Genomic DNA, 21,539 nt, shown 5'->3' on the forward strand with positions numbered 1-21,539 from the left:
AAGAGAATATTTTGACCATCTCTTACTTGAATAAATACTTCACAGTTAAATATGCTGCAAAGGCAGGCAATACAAATCTGTTACAGATGAGTGAAATAAAGGCCAAAAAATGTCAGGACGTGATAGTTAATGGTCTGAAAGATGGGGGCTCCCACTGTTTCTTATAAAAACCAATTGTTTAATTGCTGCCTCTTGGCTAAGGTGGGGCTCTAACACCTGTTTAATATTTTTTCTTTCTGCTGTGGACTTGGCCATTATCATGCGTATGGTATAAAGGATGAGTCCAGGTAGGCGCAGTAGCTCCATCCCATTGCCAATGAAAGCAGAGGCAATCACGTAGTTCACAAAGAATGCTCCCTGGTCAGGCAAAAAGACACATCTGCAAGGAAAGACATCAGACAGTGACCGGAAAGCAGAAAAGCAAATAGAAAAAACATATATACAATGGATCTCTATCGTCTTTGGAAATCTCTCTCCATAGGTATAAGTACTAGCCACCATAAGAGGTGGCTAGAAGACTTCTGATAACCTTGCTGAAAAAGAGTACTACCTAACGATAAATGCAGTAAGTGCAGTAAAAGCGTACTTTTATGATGCCAGTGCAAACTAATCTGTAAGAAGACCGGCTGAGTCACGCAGGTTGGATAAGGAATAAACTGTTCAAGCAAAGAAACAGCAGTCTGATGGGGTGGCTGATAACAGACAAGAGCATCACTTGATGGCTACAACGGCAACTTGAGACAAGATAAGAAGACTATAAGATAAAATTATCCTATTACAGTGTAGTAATTCCTAATCATCTTCTTGTTAGTGACTTTGAAATAGCAGTTGAGAACATAATTTAAGTCATAATAACTGCATCCTATTCTTTCCCTCCAGGCACCTCGCAAACTAGCCACCATGCTCAGCTCACAGTCACAAGAGCTTCTAATAACCAATATCTGCAAGTGTGCGGTACTCGCATGAAGACATTTGTATTTCTTAATATCAACAGTGAGTCAATGGATTTCAAAAAAGAGAACTGTTGCAGCTATTTAGTCCCAGTGCAATTCTTTGGAAGATCCTTCCTTTGTCAACGATACATAAAAACCCTCAGTACGTTATCTGGTCCCCTCACCTGCATTACATCATCCTGTCTTTTCTTGTCTTCTACAAAATTTGTAAGGTTTGGGAAAAATAACTCTCCTTAGTAAATGTTTGCATATATTATCTGGAAGGAAAAAAATAGACTTCTCCACAGCAAAAGCATCTGCATTCTCCTCCCCTTATTTATAACCTCGATGTCTTCCCTAAGGTACCATCCCTGAGCTAATCTTAATAAACACTAACCAAAGTTAGTCAATAGCAAAAAAAAGCATCCTAAATAATTGTACAAATTGTTGCTAATACTTACTCTAGCCTAATGGCAGAATCAGATGATTCTCTGTCAAACAGCCAACGGAAGAAAAAATCAAGACTGAAAGAAAGATGGTTAAAATTAGTGTCCAGAAGCTTAGCACTGTGTAAAATTGCTTCTCTTTCAGTAGTTCAGATCAGGATAACAGATGGAAAGAATTTAATCAAATAATCTGAATACTACTTTAGCTTTATACTTACTGCTGGTCAGAAGTAGGAAAAAAAAGATGCATAATAAAAGAAATATACCTACTTCATACTAAAGTTCTAGAAAATAATTTTTAGAAGCCAGTATATAGGTAAGGCAAATATGTGCTATCCCATCAGCTAGAGACAGTTAAACACAGTACAGGTCCAGAGAAAAAAAAGAAAAACTAACTCAGGTATAAGACATACTCGGGAAACTAGGTTCTCAGCTACAACAGTGTGGGCAACATTCAATTAGCCATTGATCTTTCAGTGTCATAGATTTCTTTGCTACACAAAAAGCAAAACTTCACAAACATTAAGGGTCTTCAGATGAAGAACATGTGATTTCAATGTTACAATGTTTTAGTGTGTCACCAGACACACTGGAAAGGGGTACATCAACTGTACCTCAACGAGCAACTAGAAAGCAAAAAATTTGTCATTCAAAAGCTGTCAGAATATCCAAACATTACTCTATTAAACTATGACTTTACCTGGTCAGACCAAGGGAAGGCAGAATCAATACCATGAAGATCAGAAATATGTAGACTTTATGCATCATTATTCTGTTCTCTGCAGATCTGCCAACAGAAAAAGTTACTAAGAAATTCATATGAAAGACTTCCACACATGAACGATCTTGCTCAAAGAATGTCAGGACCCACGAGACTTCCAGCTTCCCCTGCCATATACATCACTACGATATACTTGCAAAAGAAACACCTTTGGGATATTCGCTGATTTCGACCAAGCAGGCTCTCAGTATCTTCTTGGGCACAGAAAAGATTTCAGAAGATTAGTCCAGATGCTGTGCTAACAAAACTACCACCCTGTACCACAAGCAAGGGGATGAGCACCAGTCACAGCTGGTTTCTCTTCTAATGATACATCTCTCAGCAGCTTGTAAACAAGCTGCTCTTCAAACACTATGCTAAGAAGGATTAGGCAGTTTGTTGAAGGGCACCAGTGCCAAGAAACTAGACACTCAGACAAGCTACTTAATTATACTTGCCAAGAGTCAAGACTTTGGGAACACAACACTACTAATACTATACCCCTCCTACAGTAGTAGGAACATCTTTCTAAAGACACACAGTTGCCAGAAGAGTGCAGAGATGCCATAAACAATTCAGACTCTTTCAAAGATGCTGTCTCATATGGCATTAAAACCAGAGTTTTTATAGGATCACATGGCCACTGGGTACTGTGGGACATATCAGTCAGTATAATTATACTAAGGCTTAAAATCAGACCTGCAATTACTAGTGACTCTAGAAAACTGTTTCAACCAATTCAGAAGGGCTCAAAGTTCACGTGTTTAGTACAACTATCAATAAAAAAGTTGATAAAAAGCATACAGTTTGACAAATAAACAGCAGATTCTGGACACAATGTCTTATGGGGGAATGGTACAAAACTAAAAAGGATTTGACCTCAGAATATAAAAATAAATAAGCCACGGCTGCAGGCAGAAGATCGAATGAAGCGTAACTAGGATTCAGTGCACACTATCATGCTTTTATCTGACTGTAGGTAAACTGGAGATGAAGTCCAGTATGCTAAACCAGGCTGTGCTGAATACCCCAGGTTAGCAGCACATCACCAGTCCTATCTGAAAATCTTGCATCGACAGATCTGACAGGCCTTGGTCCTGTAGGTCTTTCGGAACACCACTAACAGTATCCAGTAGCACTGATTTGCGCACTGTTACATCCCATCATTTCTTCCATGTGAAACAACACGAAGAAGGATGTCCTTCTTTTAGGTAGGATGCCGGCATTCAGAGCACTTTTTCTTGAAGTAGGATTCAGGGACTCAGAGGGTGGTGAGGCACTGGAACAGGTTGCCCAGAGAGGATGGGGATGCCTCATCCCTGGAGGTGTTCAAGGCCAGGTTAGATGATGCCCTGGGCAATCTGATCCAGTGGGTGGCATCCCTATGCATGACAGGGGGGTTGGAACTAGATGGTCTTTGAGGTCCCTTCCAACCCAAGCCGTTCTACGGTTCTGTGACATGATTCTATCATTCTATCAGGTATTGCATTAGAAAGTGATGAGAACATGATATTCCTGGCTATGAGAGATCTGGAGATTTAAAAGCACGATAAAAGATAAGCACTTTCTCCATTGTTCTAGTAATACACAGCTGATAAGACTGAAACAGAGGAAGATTTTGCTTACTTTGTCCAGTGGGACTCCAGCAATGTTGAGTAATAGACAATTGTTGGTAGCAAAGCTGAGAAGGACCAAAGCAAGAGCGTTGGGAAAAACTGACTGATGATGGGATTCTAATCGGAAAAAAAATAAAATTAAAGGTGTTAAAAATAGTTTAATGCAGCTGTGATAGAAGAACAGAGGCTGCACTAATTAGCTTTTTGTAAATTATAGCAGGTTGAACAGTGAAAATCATATTCAGATGCAGACTTAGAATGAGGTAGAGCTCAGCACTGGTGTGCAAAACAGGAAACAGGAGTAGGATTGGGATTAAAATTCCATGAGGGTGAATCTCACAAGCAGCTTTTATATAGTTTATACCACCTTGGGGAAATATCTAAAATGAACAGTTTGTAAGAGACTTCAGCTGAAGTCAGACTAGGACCAGATATATATGACATCCTGGTTTTCAATCCAGTAAGCAAAATAAAACCATGGCATTTTACTTTAGAGTTTAAAATCTGAATTCCCCTCTTCTCATCATAAAAATCAAAATACAAGTTGGACATGAAATTCCATTTTTGGCAAAAGGTTTTAGATTTTAAATATTTAAAGTTATGTAACTTTGGAATGCAACTTTTACTACAAATAAAAGATTTTATTATATAAAGTTTCAGATGAAATTATCCAGCCTACTATCAAGGATCAAAAGAGGACCAAGAACCTGACACTTTTTAATCAGAAACTACATTAAACAATTTTGAGAATTTCAACTGAATTTAGCTTATAGACATTGTTACATTTTCTTATTATGCACCTATCCATTTAGTAACATTTTGGTCTGAAATACAGCTATATCCAAACACATAGTGATACTCACATTAAGGTAGTGAATAGGTTTAGTGACATTGAACTTGTCCATGGTTGAAATGATTATGGACGGAGTGGTAAGAAAAAACAGCACAATAAAAAGAAACAAATTAATGCAAAACCATCTAAACCACCATTTCAGACCACGCACCGAAAGATTATTCCTGCCAAAAAAAAGACAAAAACAAACAGTAAGCATGTGCTATTAAAAATATAAATATATATATATATATATATATATATAATATATATATAATATATATATAATATATATATATATAATCTGTCAAGTAATAGGTGGCACTGCTTTTTCAAAGCTGGGCTTTCATATTCTCAAAGCTAAATAACAAAGCACTACAGAAGTCCCAGTTGCTGTTAGAAATAATGAAAACAGTGCAACCTTTCTTGAATGATAACAAACTTGCACTTTCAAAACTTTAGTCTTTTGTAACACTTAAATACAATGTCCAAAGTAGTTAAGCTTTAGGATGAAACACTTTGTTTAGTATTTCTACATTATTAAACTGTGAAAGTTAGAACGAGATTGCAATTACACAGAGAATTTCAGCAAGGAGAATAGCTATCAGAAGCAGAATCTACCAAGAAACTCTGATTTATATAAAAAACAACACCCAGCTGAAACATCCAACTGCATCCACAGCAACCACAGGTCTTAAACAGGCAGTGTTCTTAATGTTTTCTGAAACAGTTCCCAAAAGGACTGGAATGACTTGGACCTCAGCCAAAGCCAAGCATTAAGAACAGACAAAGCAGGGACAGAGGTTCATTATCATTCCCTCTGTTGACAACTCTCATGGTAAGCCTAGGTAAGTAACATTAACATGGCAAATTGCTGTGCCACCTCTTCAAGACAAAAGCCAAACAATAGGAGTATTTTTTGTCTCATTTGCAGTTTCGGTGTGGGCAATGGAAACGTCACAACAAATTTTCTGTCATACGACCTGAAGATTATATTGGTGCAATCCTACATTATTTACAAAGCAACTGGAAAACGTTTAGTCATTTTTAGCCTATAAGCATGACAGAAGACAGCACAGGAACAGCTTGATTCAAAAAGCATTTACCTATTTTCACACACTCCTAAGTAAAGTCTGTGAAATTTACTGGGTCAGTAAAAAAAGAAGTTGGAAAACAGACCATAGTTCAGAGTGGATCAAGCTATACTTGTCCTGTGGCATCGCCAAAAAAAAAAATATATATATATATATACACATATACACACACACACACACACACACACTTGAAGAATACTCAGCACTAACACCAAATTCCTTGCCTCATATCTCAACAGTAGATATACATTAGCCTCAAAAAATGGAAAGGAGGAGGTAGAGGCTAATTAAAAAAATAAAAATGGATTTAAAAAAAATCAAAGTTAACAAGAACTGCAGGTACCAGAACTTTGTTGTGGTAAAACTCTATAGTCAACCTCTGAGAGACATCCCCAAGGTCAATGAAGAGCAGCATTAATGGAAATATTCACACCAGCCAAATGGAAACGTTCCATAAAGTTTCAGTTTAGCGTTAAAGAAAAATACACTTAGACCCCTTCTCCTGTCCCCATTATAAACCTACACTACCATAAATAAATGGTGGAAGACAGGAATCTTACCAACATATATTCTCAGGATATGGAGCATATTTAACCTTCCAGTTTGATACGCAGAGCTCCTTGCTGTAGGATGATGGCTGTGGTTCTCCTTTACAATTAATACCCTCACATTTGCAGGCATTGAAGTCCTTAAGGATGCTGTAAGGAGGGAAAAAAGAGGGGGATTTTTTTCAAGTTTTTTACACCTGAAAATGCTGCAGATATAGAGGAAGACTGGTAATAGTGGTAAAAGGAAAAATAAAAAACACAACAAACTCTTAATAACTAGAGATTGAGAGCGCGTTTAGACAAAATGGTTATTACATACACGAGATGATGTTACAATCAGACACTCTTACTACCACAGACCCTTGATAACTGACAAAGCTGGAAAACAAAAAAGCAATCTTGATTTGAACTGTTCAGTGCTTCTATTACCACTAACGGCAGCAGTGGTTCGTATTAAAAAACAAAGTCCGAGAGCATCAGAAAAAAGACAGACAGTTCCCCAAACACCTCTTACATAACTACAGCTGTTCTCAAGTCATAGCAGACTGAACAATTAGTCTACACTTCATTACACTAATATGAAATCTAGCCATCTTTGCTTTTCGTAGAATTTTTATCATGCTGGTATCCTCACCATTCAAAATAATAACCTCTTTTGCCTGTTCCCAAAATAAACACATTTAGTTTTATCTTCTAATATTTTGAGTTGAATATCAATGTATTTAAACCAAATCGAAACATGGCCAGAATAAATGCTCTAAAAGATTTCTCAAAACACACCAACAGAAGTGATAAGCATATATTCAGAGACAGTACAACTGTGTGTAAGTCACAGTGTAAAAGGTACTCCAGATAAGCACCATTTCACTAGCATAGAAATGGTATACATTGTATTTGAAAGAGTAGACTGTAAAATTCCTGAACATGCTTTTTTCTAAGTCATGCTCTTAACATAAAGAAAATAGAGAACCACACAGACACCAAACAAAGCAATAAAAGACAAAACAGATTTTTATCTTACCAGAATTCAAGTAGCGATGTAAAACTGTAAATACTTGCTGCTGCAAGATGCTAAGAAAGTTTTTTGATACTTCGATATCTTGTTTTTAAAGAGTAAATATGAGGCAAGCTTTAGCAATTCCAACCACACTACACCAACATAAGCACCAACTTTAATCCAGCTTCTACAGCTACCTGACTCCATGAACATCAGTCCTGGCTTCTGGCTTCTTCCACCCTTTTTCAGGGCTCTGTGGAGCAGAGACCACTAGTGGCACCATATGACTTTCTAATGTGATGGTAGCCTCAGCTCCAAGCGTAAACTAATTTTCCAAATAATAGAATCCACTGCAAGCTAAACAAGCTAAAATCTTTCTTAATAATCCAACTCAGATGCCTGCAGTGCAATTCAGAACACGTCTGAGAAGAAATTATCCTATCAAAATTATAAACAAGAAATTAACAGCTAGAGAAAGAACCTCAGTGCTTATTTTTCCTTTTAGTTTCACATCTTAAAGCATTAATTCATGCTCTGGAATCTCGAAGTATAGTATGTAACATCACAAAAACAGAAGGGTAGATTTCATCACATAATTAATACTCGGTTAAAGAGCAGAATGCAAAGTTTTTCCAGCGTCTCAAATTCTCGAAATCCTACACCCTGGAATCCCCTGAAAAGAGCCTGAAAGACTGACTGTCTACTGTGACTTGAGAGTCAAAAGAACACAGACAATTTAAACCAGAAATGCTATGAAGAATTAAAAAAAGCATGATGTGTTACGCTTGTATTACAAGTATTACTCTGCTTCCCTTCACTCACTTTGTGCTAGTAAAAGGTGCTCACAAACTGCTAACAGAAAATGACAGGTTACATGCATTTTCTCTACAAACAACTAAATAAAAGGGGCTGAACACCTTCTGATAATAGGTCTACACATAGATCTATAGTAAAAGGTAAGAAGTACACATGTAGTAAAATCTGAAGTCAAACAGATTTTGAGGGTCATAAGCAATCTGCAAGTAAAAAAGGAATATTGAAACAGATTGTCCCACATAACCCTCCATCATCTTGCAAAGAAGTAACTATTACTAAAACCTAGAATATTTGACGTAACTTTAAAAATGTCTTTTTTGAATTGTCTTATCCTAGCTTATCTAACAACTTGCTTATTCACCACTTTTTAGAAATATGTGCACATACAGATTTATATACACATACACAACAAAAAAAACTGAGCACGTGCATACACACATACTTTTCCCTGAATCCTGCACAACAAGTTATTAAGCTTTCTGTTTATTTACAGACACTCAAAGCTGGAAACTTCAGTTTCTACTCTTTACTCTGCCTGGTACTTTGCCAACACCAAACATCCAGAAACTACCTTTAAAACAAAAATAATTAAACACTGATGGCCAGGTCAGTCACTAACTACTTCACTGAGATTACTAACTAGCAGTATAATTTGCACCCATTATGATAGCTTGGTAACTTCACTTGCACAGTAGAAAATGGAGAAATCAGTAACCCACATTCAAGATCCAACTAGTCTGGCCTACTATTAGCCTAGACTGATGGATCCCACACAGAAGAGCAAGGTTCCTCATCCCAATAAATGTCTAGAGCCATTTAGTCTCTTAGCATCTAAATTCTTTGAAGTATAGAGGCTTAATGCACACTTACAGGGAAACTTACCAGTAAGCAGAGCAGACCAAATCCACAGGATGGTGAAGAAGAAGAAAGGAAGAAGAACCAACATAAGCACACAAGCAACATAAATCAGATCAGATTAGTAGTACTATTACAGTTAAAACAGAACAAAGACGAAAGCAGACAAAACTTACTAGGTTGCCATGGATTTCTCTTGAAACGTTACAAATGCCATTCCCAGTGGTTTATTTTGAACAGCTTGTTCCTCCTTTGAGAATTCTTCCATCAGTTCATTTGTAACTCTAGTATAATAATCTACAGCATCCTCCTGTTGGGAAATTGATGACTGTTACATCCAAGTATCAGATGGCTAATAGCTTCATTAAAATACAGTCCACACAAACCATAGCCCCTATTCCTTACACTAATTCCAGAAATTACAAATCACATCCCCGCACAAAGACAAACAACCAGAAGGGTTTTTTTTGTACTTCTGTTTTTGCACTAAGATTAAATTTCAAAAATTTTAGGGAACTCCTTTTCCCTACTGTAAAAGAACATGAAAGATGAGCTCCCTGCAATAAATAAGTGTCTTCTGAAGTTCAACAAGATGTTACACAAAAACTAGTCATCTCTACTCTTATAATGATCTTCCCAGCCACAAGTAAGAACGAACATTCTCTTACCCTTTCACATCCTCTCATTTCACAACAGCAGAACTGACCACATGGCTTAGGGTTGATTTGGACCCGCTTGCCATGCTTCTGATGCAAATGCTTATAGTAAGTCAGGCTTTTTTCTGCCTGTTTCCTAGATGGAAAAATACATCCAAAACATTTTGCAAAAGAACAGTATCAACAGCAAGTTACAAAGAATATAAACCCCAAGAGAAAAAATTATGTCAAGGACTCATAACAAATCAAAGATATTAATGTATCTTATTTTGTCTACTTCATACAATTTATTTTCAAACCTATAATATCATGAGTCTACAGTTGTTGTGAGGTTCCAGAAGGAAAATTTATTATTGTATAGCCCAGAAAACAATCCTTTTTCCTTCTGTGTCCAACATTTCTGACCAAAGCAAGGTCTGCTACAGTTTCTAATTAGTTACTAATTTAACAGCTCAGTTTTCTACTTTGTACTGCCCAAACAAACAAACCAGCTACAGCTCACTTTAAAATACAACTGAATCTAACTGAATACCAGACCAGAACTTTAAGAGCCGAAAGCACTTCTAGTATATGCAAGCTTAGTACTACTAGTAAATGTTGATTAAGGACTGGCAAAGCATTCAAAAAATTATTCCAAACTCATATATTACAAAAAAAGTACCTTTTTTTAAATAGATAAATAAGCCTGGCTACATCATAACATAGCTGGACCTCCAGCACAGTACAGGTTGGGTAGGCAGCACTGAAAAAGAAACACTACATGAGAAAACACAGTACATTTAAGAAACTTTTTCAAAGAGCATCACTGATATCTAAATGACACCTCAATCAATGGTGTAACGCAGAGAGGAGACTTCCACAGAGACAGGTGCTGAAAGTTACTTTAATGAGATGTGCAGCATTATTCCCAAATAAAAGCCATGTGGCAGCATTAATGGTAAGTGTGGATATGCAGCCACTTTTTTAGATTCTATTATTCAGATCAGCTATCTAGCTTTATTGAAATATAGTATCTTCCCTTCTATTCTCAATTATTTCTAAGTAATAAATATACTTTTAAAAGATGGATACTATAACATGGATTTGAAATAATGCAAGAGTCAAAAATGTTTCTGTTTGGACAGGTAGAACTACCAGGATAATTTTAAATCTCCTGTTCTTAATGATACTAGTCAAGCACGGAACTTACGTGAAATGACCTTGTATGGTCTCTTGATTTGCATTTTTTGGAAGACCAGTTATAAACAATGTGCACTTAACCTGCAAAAGAAAAAAACTCCTATTTTGAGAAACCGTATGACTAAGGAGAAAAGAATACGAGGAAGGAAGTGACATAGCACAGGTAGCTAAGTTTTAGAGGGTGAAAAAAAGTAGGATGTTCTGATTTTGTTGGGAGCTGCACCTATTCAAGACAGCAACACATTTACCTTCTATATGAGTTGAAGATAAATCAAAATTTCACAAGTCCCTCCCCACTCCCTGTCTCTCCAGCCATGTTTCACAATTCACTCAGTGGAGCTTTGCTTTCAGTAAATTCCCTCACACTTGCATCACATTCTAGCAAGGAGGCGGCATCTTAGCAATTTGCTTTTTTAATGCTATTCACTTTCAAACACTTTAAAAAAAAAACAAACTTACTATGTTTTCTTCTTTATATGTGACTGCCTTCATGTGATGTCTCATGAAGACAACAGTCAGAATCAGGTAAACAACAGCAAAAAACGTGTGCAGCCAAAGAAGATTGTTACTGTTGGACAAAATGTTATGAATGTGAGAAATAGAAACAACTAATTGTCCTACTGATACAAGTAGCCATCAAAATGCTAAGCAGATCAAAACCTTTCTTTGAACACAGTAATAAAAAAGTAGTAACTGGTAAATAGTCATACCCATGAAGATGCTTGGACAGCCACTAGGGTTACCCATAGCATTTTATGATAAACAGTAAATGAAACTGCAAAGAAAACCACTATTCTATAGCATGGATCTTTTAGGAAGCATTTGGCTTGTGCCTTTGCATTCAGATGATCAATAGTACACCCCATGGTATTTGCCAAAATATATTTTATTGGCATTACCTTGTTGGGTGCATAAATGAGCTCCCCTTGAAGACAATCCTTACCCAAAATGAAAATAACCCAATACAGGGAGTAAACACTGCTTCTCTGATAGCTTGTCCCTCCAAACTTAGGAAAGTTTGGTTCTATGAACAGCTCTTCATTTTTGTGAAGAGCATTAATAATTACAGGTAACTTAAGATACGGGAATCTATTTTGCAGATAAAAAAACAATCAAAAGTCTCCACTAGTTACTAGGAATCATAATGTGGTTAGAAAAAATGAAGTGCATTGGCAGAAATTCTATTGGACATAAGAGCATGGATAGATATAAAACATATAGCCTTGTATTTCAACTATTGTATAGGTTTAAAAAATAGAAGTAATTTTAACAGTGGTCTCAAATGGGACAGACACACGCAAATCTAGTGTAAGAGAATTCAAGTCATCTGAGTTACATGTTATAGTAAAGCTGTCAGCTTTATTCCCCTTTCTGCACCATGGTTTCTTTCAACATGGAAATTTCTGAAAATAATATTGTTAAATGTGTGATCCTTAGCCAAGAAAAGCACATGGTATAGAAAGTAAGAGCTGAGAGAGTAGAAGCCAAGTTTCTAGATTTCTTATCAGTGCTGTAATGCGTAGCCTGAAGCAGAACACATCCCAGTTTCAGTTGATGATACTTGAATAAGTAATTCCTACCCTGTGACCCATGTTGCAAGTATCAATTCATTGTGTTTAGAGACTATGGCAGGAAACAGACATAAGCATAAAAGTACTCTGCAGGATTTACTCACCCAGTTTCTAAGTTTTGTATAGTTGTTCTTCCAAAACTATAGGGATCTTTAACTAAGAACAAAAACAAGTATCATAATTAACTGGTGCAAAATTCACATGCAAGCTATGAGAAAGCCAGCTTTTCTCTTTTTTAAATGTTGATCTATTCAACATTAAATATATTCAGAATCATAATCAATGCTGGTTTGCAATATTGCATTTTAAAGTTGGCAAAAGAGTGCAAGTAATAAACCACTTTCAGCCTATCAAGAGAAATAACAATTTTTAAGATCTGAATACCAGATCTTTGCAGCATGTCCCCCTCTCCTCTAAGTCTCTGTTCATATCCAATTAACAATGCTGTTCAGGGTTTAGAATCAGTTTCCTTCACATTTTTATTCTATCTTCACTGATTTTCTCTTCTCTGACAGTTTTTTTTAAACTGCATGAATTCAGTGCTTACAGAACAATACCGATAACCTTACTGAGGTCAAAAATGAGAAAATTTATATGGCTTTGCTTCTTAGACTGTCAGATATTTGAAAAATGATAATTCAAGTGACTGAAAATTGAGTATATGTTCAAAGGAGAAAGAGATATAGTATATCTGAAAAGCTAAACAATCTTTTAGCACCAACTATTACAAGTTAAACCATCACAACAGAAAGAACTGCACAAGCATAAACGTAATGTAAAAAAAAAAAAAAACACTTACCAAGTAGATCACCCGATAAGTTGACAGGCAATATGACACCCACAGACAAAACGCTGACAGCAATCAACAAACAGATGATGTGACGCTGGAAGGCAAGGTAATGTATGGCATCTTCACCACATCTGTCATGAATCTCATCATCGCTACACCATTGAGGGAAAAGCACAAAGGTCAGTCTACTCAGAAGCACTGGAGTTCTTGTTTTCTGTGTCATTTTGTTTTTTAAACGTACATTATTCTCTCAGTCTACCCAATGACTTTCCCCCTATCAGATTTCAACACGGTTGTGTTCTTTCATGCAGAAGTTTAACTTCAAGTTCCAACAGTGTCTTTTTCTTGCACAGTATCAAGATATGAGAATTAACATAGGGGAATTTAAGACAGAAACAAGTAATCTGAAAAGGAAATATGCATACAATATCATTTTATCATGCTAGAGATGACAAAGACATCTGCCATGAATTCCTGTTTTAAGACAGTCACAGGGTAGTAAGTCTAACTCAAATTTTAGGATTACACTGTGACAGCATTCACTCATCTCAATAAAGGCTTCCCATGAGGAAAATGATAACAGAACCACCTGACTCTCTTGACTCCCAATTAGCAAAAGATATTAATAGGTTTCCAAAAGAACTGTCATCTACCCGTTTTCAGCAAGACAGATGAGTAAAATACTAGTTCTTGGAAAAGGAAGTAACTAACTAGCGAAAACTGAGAAAGACAGGCGCAATCCCCACACCTTTCCTGTTTCAATGTATCCAAGCTAGGAATCGATTTGAAAAAAAAAAAATCACAGTTTACTAAGCCCAAAGAGATATAAAGAATCAACATCACATGTCTAATGCTCAGTTTCTCGGAGACAGTGGAATTGGCTTTTCCTAGTCAGTCAATTCCAGCCCCAACTAAACCAACAGTTCTCCATAAAAACCCTTGCAGGGAAAGCCTGTTACCTACCCAAGGCCCTACTTGCTTCACACAGGGGAACACCCATGCAGTACTGTTTGAAGGGTAAAAGCCTAAAGCCTGGTTATTGGCTCAGAACCCATACAAAAGCCATAGATTCACTTCAGTTCAAAATCTGTTCCTAAATCAGGAAGTCCGTATACTGCTAACAGAGAAAGGCAACGGTATCCTGTATTCCTATGTGGTCACCTTGTTTTCATATTCTTTTTCCTACCCACTATTGCCCACCCCACTGGAGGCACACGTCCTGTTGTTTGTATTTAATTCTATCTACACAGGGGAAGAAAAAAAAAGTGCAAAAAGTTCACTACTTTTTCCATATACTTACTGCATCCGAAAAGCAGCTGTCATCCAGGAACAAAACCCCTATAAAGAAAGAAGTTTTAGGAGCTAACATAGAAAAACATACTCTCTAATCTGTACAACTAAGAGAAGTGTTTCTATTAAAGCCAATTTCTTAGCTAAAAAATTTGCAGCATTACTCCGAAATCATCGTTTAGAAACATACAGAAAGATACCTAATACTGTACATATTTTTAAAGGGTTCTTTGTAATGTCTGCCTTCAGAGTATTTAAGACATTAGTGGATGGTGGTGGAGGATTATTTGCAGGTTTACTGCTTGGACTTTTTAAATTTATAAAGCGTGTCCAGATCCCATCTCTGAACAAAAGTCATCATTTAATCTTGTAATGAAAATTGGTTTCTAATGCATAGTTTTAGACAGGTGATTTCCCCCCCCCCCCCCCAAAAAAAAAAACATTTTCAGAGACCCCAATTTCAAGGTTAAGCTACACATGAGTCTCATACAAGTTAATCTCTTAACCTGTAGCTAGAAGCAACACAGTGATGTAAAGCTAGATAAGAAGCCTTTCTATTAATTCCAAGTCCTCCTACAGCAGAGATCACATCCCACTGCATGTTCTGTATGGTTAAAAAAGCCAAAACCCTCCTTCTTGAAAGGACTATTCTTCAAGTTAATAACATTCAATTAATGAGACATTTGTATTCAACAGTTTCAGTGATAAAGTTGCTTTAGGATTTAAAAAAAGGATGCAGAAAACCACACAAATAGTGGACCAATCTTGATTAAACACCAGTATGCTTTTGATGCTCATGCAACTATTTGGTTATAAAGTTTAATATTAATTTGACACATATATAAAATGTTAAAATGTAGGCTGCCCTCCCTTTGACAACTCTCCTGATTTCATTCTGAAGCTGCAACACAAAATACTAGGGATGTATACATTCAAAGACTCCAGAAAGAATCAATTAGAAATCTGACCAAAATTTTTCTTCCACTACTAACTAGGTTTAACTTTAAAAGTAGATGGCATTATTACTAGTCTCACACTTTCATCCATTTTTCTTTTTCATGAGAAAAAAGTAGTACTATAAAGATCAACTAGGTTTTTATTTACAATGTTACAATAATGTAACTTTTTGAACTGTTATTTAAGTACATATTTCATAGTCCATTCCTGCCCCTTTTGAAACAGTAATGTACAATCCCTCTCCCAGATAAGAGAGTTACTTGAAAACAACACTGACACAAGATGCTGGTTTATGATATGGCAATAGTTTGTCAGGAAATGGAGACTCCGTATAGTTCTATAAAAACAGTACATGACGTATGACTGATTTTTCACACTTGAAAGCTATCTACATGCAATGACTGGTTCAGTGGGCTAGGTGCAATGGCAAACCACAGCAGATTCCATTACACAGTTTATATTAAAAAAACATCAAAACTCTAGAATACTTACACTGTCATATTCAAGAGCTTCAGGTACCAACGAAGATACTGACAACCGGTTGTATCTCAATTCACTGAAATAAATGAAATGATGTTTTTAAGTACCATTAATAGCAGATGCTAAAATTCCATAGAATTATTTCAACTTTAACTATTTTGAAGTAACTAAGTGAAGTAGTAGTAAAATACTTTTTTCTCTTACGAAGGCTGCAGCTTTCACTTTTCATGCATATGCTACACAGAAGCTTGTACTGCGTCTCACGTTCCTAAGTTAGTACTTGTGAGCTCCTGAAGTGAGAGTGTGTAACTGAACTAAAAATAAAACTGTATGTTTTATTCAAGTATTAAATTGAAGTCACATGAAATAATGCAAAACAGGTTTTAAGCCTAGGCAAGATCAATTCTGCAACTTAGTTTCCTGCTCAGATACTCCTCCTCACACTTCTTTCCCTCCACCTCTCTTCCTTTCATCTTAGAGCCATTTCTCAGAATTTCCCTGCACAATTGAGTCCTTTAACTGCAGGAACTCCTCATGCAAATTCAGTCTTGTAGCAAGGCTAAAAACAATTAGAGAGTCTGTAGGTCTCAGTAAAAATAGCAAAGTACCTGTTTTCAGTTTGTTGCTAAAAAGAAATGTTGCAACATTGATACGTCCATGATTACAGTATTCATAGGTGTATCAACAATACTTTTGACCTAGGTCACTATCCAGCAGGGATAACAACATAGACTCCTACCTGTCTGACTCAAATATCTGATTGTGGATCTCTGTGGATCTCCACAGCCCACTAGGAAGCCTGTACTGGAGCATCTTCATTCCTGCTACCTGAGCTAGCTAGATTAATGCTGTCTCAGTTATTGTCCATCTTTTTCGCTGCATCCACTTTTCACACTTGTACATGGATACAGCCTAAGAAAACCACACTTTGAGCCACTTCCTTTTGCTTAGTTGCAGATTACCACAACTTAGATATAACATTAATACCAGCAAGAGTCTCATTGGTAAAGTTCACCCACTTCATAAACATATGACTAGCTTTTAAACACCTCAAGAGATCACCTTGTATAAATATTATTTAAAACAAATAAAAAGCTCAGATGCAGTTATCACTAAAAAAAAGTCAGTGAAGAATTTCAGAAACTCATAACAAGACTTTTTTTTTTTTTTTGAAACTCTTCATACTTATTATGATACAGTCTGCATAGGGAGCTCTGGGAAGATACTAGGCCTGAACCAGGATAAGCACAAGTTAATATCCTTCTATTGCAGAAACACTGTAAACATTAACAAGCAGTTGTGTGACTTGCTAGCAGACAAGCAGCCTATTCTTTTTTCTTACCTCCACTTCCTTAACCCACAACAGCAGAATGAAATTCACAATGACAATGGCAAACACAGTTTTAATAACTGACACTGCAAAGAGGAATTCTGTGAGTAGAACTCTGTATTTCAAACAAAGCAGCACAACGATATTTTTAATAAATATGTATGTGATTACAAGCACATCTAATTGATGAAAATTCATGTAATTTAAGCCCTATTTACTCTACTTACTTCCACAGTCCCCAACAGGTTTCAAGAAATCAGTCCAATTGTATATCTTTTTACCTTTCAGTTTCTGACACCAGAGCAACACGACCATAGTCCCAGAATCTCTTTCTTATAGTGGAAAACAAAAACATGAAAATCTAGAAGAGAAAAAGAAAGATCTTTGAATATTTATTTTCAGTTTCATAACTGTTATTCTATAGGTACTGTCAAAAATGCTGTCCTAGCTCTTAAGCCAACTTGTCTGGGACACAAGGGCCAGAACAGCTACTTTCCTGTTCTAATTTATGAAGGAAGAATTCTGAACGTAGTATTTCCAAACTGAATACTGATAATGAATACTGATAAAGGTTTGTAAGAGTCAGGAAAACTAGCAAGTAGTAGTTGACAGAAAGTCAAAACTTTCATAAATACACCTTTACTATTTTTCTTTACTCCCACACAGAATTACAACAGAAGACTTTAAATGATTTTTTTTTTAAACAGTGGTGTAACCAGCTGTGGGGAGGGGTCAACTATTTTCTCAAGTATGAGAATTATTCTTTATCCTTCTCAGTAATCATTAATACATTATTATAACTCAAACCCCAGAAACTTATAGTTGATCTCTCCGATGTATTTTTGCTCTCCCCCCTATATTTTCACATTTTGAAAGAGGCTAAGAAAACAAGAAAAAAATCACTATTTATTTCACAGATGCATAGGATTTTTTTTTAATTTCTTAAAAAGACCTTGCTCTGTATGAAGCAATGACACAGAACTAACAAAGCCAGTTCCCTAAACATATGTTAACACCTACACTCTCACCTTCTAGCCCCTCCTACATCCCATACCTGTTTGGCTAGAAAGTAGTGCCAGTAACGCAACTTATTTCAAGCTATGCAAGTACTGCCTGGCCAGCCAGGATAAATGTCAAGATTACCCAGCTCATTTCCGCATTTCACAATAAATAAAACCTTCTTGTAATAGCTTTCCCCCCAACAGGAAATGCAAATTCATATCTTTCTCTTTTATCTGTCCATTAAACTTCAGGAACCCAAAAATTTCGATGATGACAAATCTACTAGAGTCTCTGACAACTTTGGTTGAAATTGGCTGATATGTTCTGCGGTTATCAGGAGGAACTAGCAGACAAATGGGTGGACAGTGCAATACATAAACCTCACTTCCTTAGGAAACCAGCCTAGAAATAATATTCAGAATTACATCAACTGACACTTATTTAGGGTATTTGCAATAAAAATGTCATAAACATAGGAGGAATACAGGAGTTGCTAAATAAATTGCAGTCCTCAGTACCTGAAAAAGAAAAGTCTTCTACACAGCAGCTAACTTTTCCTAATGCCATTTAAGAGGAGAGTACAACAGAAAGGAACTCAAAAGAAGAGACTCAGCATCTTTAAATTCAACCTCAGCTCAGAAAATATTCCCCCAGATAGTCCAACAAAATATTATTCAATGTCACTGTGTAACTTTTAGGAACATCCTCTAGTTCATATGGAACTATTAGCTCAGACCTCACAGAGGTAGTTTTAAGTTTCCCCACAGTGGCCTTCTAGAATTCAGGAACTGTGATTCCCTCAGTCTCATTTCATTACCAGAAACCTTATTTATCAGGCCCATTTGCAGGTCTACAGTTCTGTTTTTCTGGTGGCTTAAGACCAGTAAGACCAACCAAACTCATTGAAATAACCATAAATTTTATTGGAGTCTCAGGCCTGCCTTGGAGCCTTCAGATCAGCAGATAGTCTTGTTTCTCCTTTTGTCCAGACTGAGCTGATCAGTACGCTATTTCTTCGACAGCTTCACAAAATCTAATTCAAAAATCTCTGAAGCGACAGATTTTCCATATTGTATCTCTTCTTGTAAAACAAGCAAGATGTTTTCCTCTGGATAAACAATTTAGTAGAAGTGTTCCCTTTCTGAAAAAGGTACTCAGGAGTTAAATCCAGAGCAAGGGAAAAAATGATCTTGCCATTAAGACAAAACATAGAAAACTGAGCTACCACTACAAAGCCCACCATGATTCTAAACACAGACCCCATCATACTGCACTCTCTCTACACCTACACATCCAACATACAGTGACATCATCATCCCGCTTACATGTGAGCTTTTATCAATACTTGAAAGTAAACTACCTTGAAGTTCTCAGGACAGCCTTAACACATTTATTATTCTGAAGGTTCTTGGAAACAAATTGCTACCTGATAAAAATTGTGCAGAATTCTATGTCTAACTTTTGAGATGGCCCTAGTATTTTCAATACATGAAATAGAAACTGGTCTTACAACAAAGCAGGTTACATCAAGCAGCAGGACAGTTGGGATTCCACCAAAAGTTACTCCCTGGAGCACCGTGCTGCCCCGGGCTGTGCTGTAGCAGTATGTCTCATTTGTTGAGTTGAAAGGTACACTTCTATTCCAGTAGTAGGCTAGATGAGAATGTCCAAAACCCAGAAACAAGGAAAGGCTCATTTTCTCTCTCCCTTAATAAAAAGAAAAGAGAAACAACCATGTGAAAAGCCTTCCTGATATTTGTGAGATGTACTATCATTGTAAGTACAGAAAACACAGGGAGATTCGACAAGGAAACTACTTTGGAAAAGGAGTCACATTTAATAAATCATTCCTCTTCACCTGAGAAATATATTTGCAGTAACTCAGTTATTCAGTAGACTCAGTTGCTAGCAGTGCCCAAGCAAGAATTCCAGACATCTAACCAACCACGTTCTGTGCAGACATCTGAGGAAGGCTACAGAAGAACACACAAACTCCTCTCTTATCTAACTTATAACACTAAACTACTTTCAGGCTGGATTCTGATTCTAGGAGTAACACAGGGCATTAAATATTCCAACAAACTATAAAAGTACAAAGATAGCTCCTAGTTGATGAGCATGTGTGATTACACTAGCTTATGAACTTTGAATCCAAATGTTTGAATCCAAAACCTTGAGATTATTAACAAATTTGCCACTAATTCCCCAGAAGAAAAATTACTACCCAAATACACATGCTCCTCTTTCTCTGTTCTTGGAATATTTTCCTTTTCAACTGGAGAGTTTAACTAGGAGAGCAGCACAGTAATTACAATATATCATTACCATCAAAGAACAGAGTATTTCCAATTTTCTATGAGACAGCCATATACCTCATTTTAGTCAACTGACTTGCTCAGATAAATTAGTAACATACAAGATCAGGCAAGATTTAGCTACTGACACAACACTATTTTTTGGGTTTTGTTTTTTTCTTAAATCAGTGCAGGCAGTTGCCCACTTACTTTGGGACTTTCCACTTCAAACACTTCTTTTCTTGGATCTTATAAACTTCATCGTTCTTATCTACTTGGGACAAAAGTGCACTTCATGTAGAACACATATTGACTGATAAATTCATAAAGAAACCATACCCCAAAAAACTCTATCCTTTGAAATCAAAGATTGTAGGTCCTCATCACAGGTCCAGGAATACTACTTTTGGGATATCATGCCTCTACAAGAAGAGCGCACATGGCAACACTGTTCCAGATGCTGAAAACAAAACAAAAGAATATGATTAAGCTCAAAGTCTCCCTCTAAAGAGCAAAATTGTAATAATAATAAAACCACGATGGAGAATACTTCTCCCAAAGCAGAATTTACTAAGTGGTGGACTGCATGACACTTGGAGAGGTAGGGGAAGGATTCTGTCTCAGATGACAGGTGCGCTGTGAAAAAACCACACTTAATTGTGCCATAATTCTGTCCTTGCTTTCTAAGGACTGTAATCTAGCGCTGACAAATGAACAGGTCTTTTTTAACAAACTTCGGAAACTTTTGCCACGCTAGCTACAGAGACTGCGAGTTAAAATTAAAGTAACACGCTGCATCTCGTCAGAGACGGCAACACCTCCCGCAGGTGGAGTTGTGCAGCGGCAAGCACACCCCGCCACTTTGCCACCCCCTGACTTCGGCAGGGACCCTGCGCCAGCCTGACAGCCCCAGCGCCGGTTTCCTCGAGCGCCACACGGGGCAAACCCAGGCTGCTGAGGCTCGCAACTGACGCGAGGAGCCGGCCCCCGTGCTCCTGGCTCGCCTCCCTCCCTCTGCTTTCGGCCGAAGAGGACCCGCGGGGCCTCTCCCCACAGGACGGAGGGCGGCGACGCCCCCGGGGCTGCCCGGCCCC

At 37.1% G+C, this 21,539-nt stretch overlaps 1 protein-coding gene across 4 annotated transcripts in view; it reads right to left on the bottom strand.

The window, feature by feature from the left end:
• Positions 1-21,539, bottom strand: part of TMEM63A (transmembrane protein 63A) — a 29,688-nt gene that overhangs the window by 7,556 nt on the left and 593 nt on the right. For 3 of the 4 annotated variants that reach the window (XM_040552379.1, XM_040552377.1, XM_040552378.1), the window contains exons 2-19: positions 20,785-20,905; positions 19,662-19,858; positions 17,431-17,510; positions 15,832-15,895; positions 14,393-14,430; positions 13,102-13,244; positions 12,407-12,458; positions 11,191-11,299; positions 10,742-10,812; positions 10,214-10,294; positions 9,565-9,688; positions 9,073-9,206; positions 6,241-6,378; positions 4,618-4,771; positions 3,765-3,871; positions 2,079-2,165; positions 1,394-1,456; positions 217-379 (exon numbers count right to left, since the gene is read on the bottom strand). In XM_040552379.1, the coding sequence (XP_040408313.1) occupies positions 217-379; positions 1,394-1,456; positions 2,079-2,165; positions 3,765-3,871; positions 4,618-4,771; positions 6,241-6,378; positions 9,073-9,206; positions 9,565-9,688; positions 10,214-10,294; positions 10,742-10,812; positions 11,191-11,299; positions 12,407-12,458; positions 13,102-13,244; positions 14,393-14,430; positions 15,832-15,895; positions 17,431-17,510; positions 19,662-19,847 (1,794 nt within the window). In that variant the 5' untranslated portion in view covers positions 19,848-19,858; positions 20,785-20,905. Of the gene's footprint in view, positions 1-216; positions 380-1,393; positions 1,457-2,078; positions 2,166-3,764; positions 3,872-4,617; positions 4,772-6,240; positions 6,379-9,072; positions 9,207-9,564; positions 9,689-10,213; positions 10,295-10,741; positions 10,813-11,190; positions 11,300-12,406; positions 12,459-13,101; positions 13,245-14,392; positions 14,431-15,831; positions 15,896-17,430; positions 17,511-19,661; positions 19,859-20,784; positions 20,906-20,983; positions 21,003-21,539 lie in introns of those variants that run through there. The other variant, XM_040552380.1, reaches the window with a different exon arrangement.

Source organism: Cygnus olor, chromosome 3 (assembly GCF_009769625.2).
Source record: "Cygnus olor isolate bCygOlo1 chromosome 3, bCygOlo1.pri.v2, whole genome shotgun sequence".
NCBI lineage: Eukaryota > Metazoa > Chordata > Aves > Anseriformes > Anatidae > Cygnus > Cygnus olor.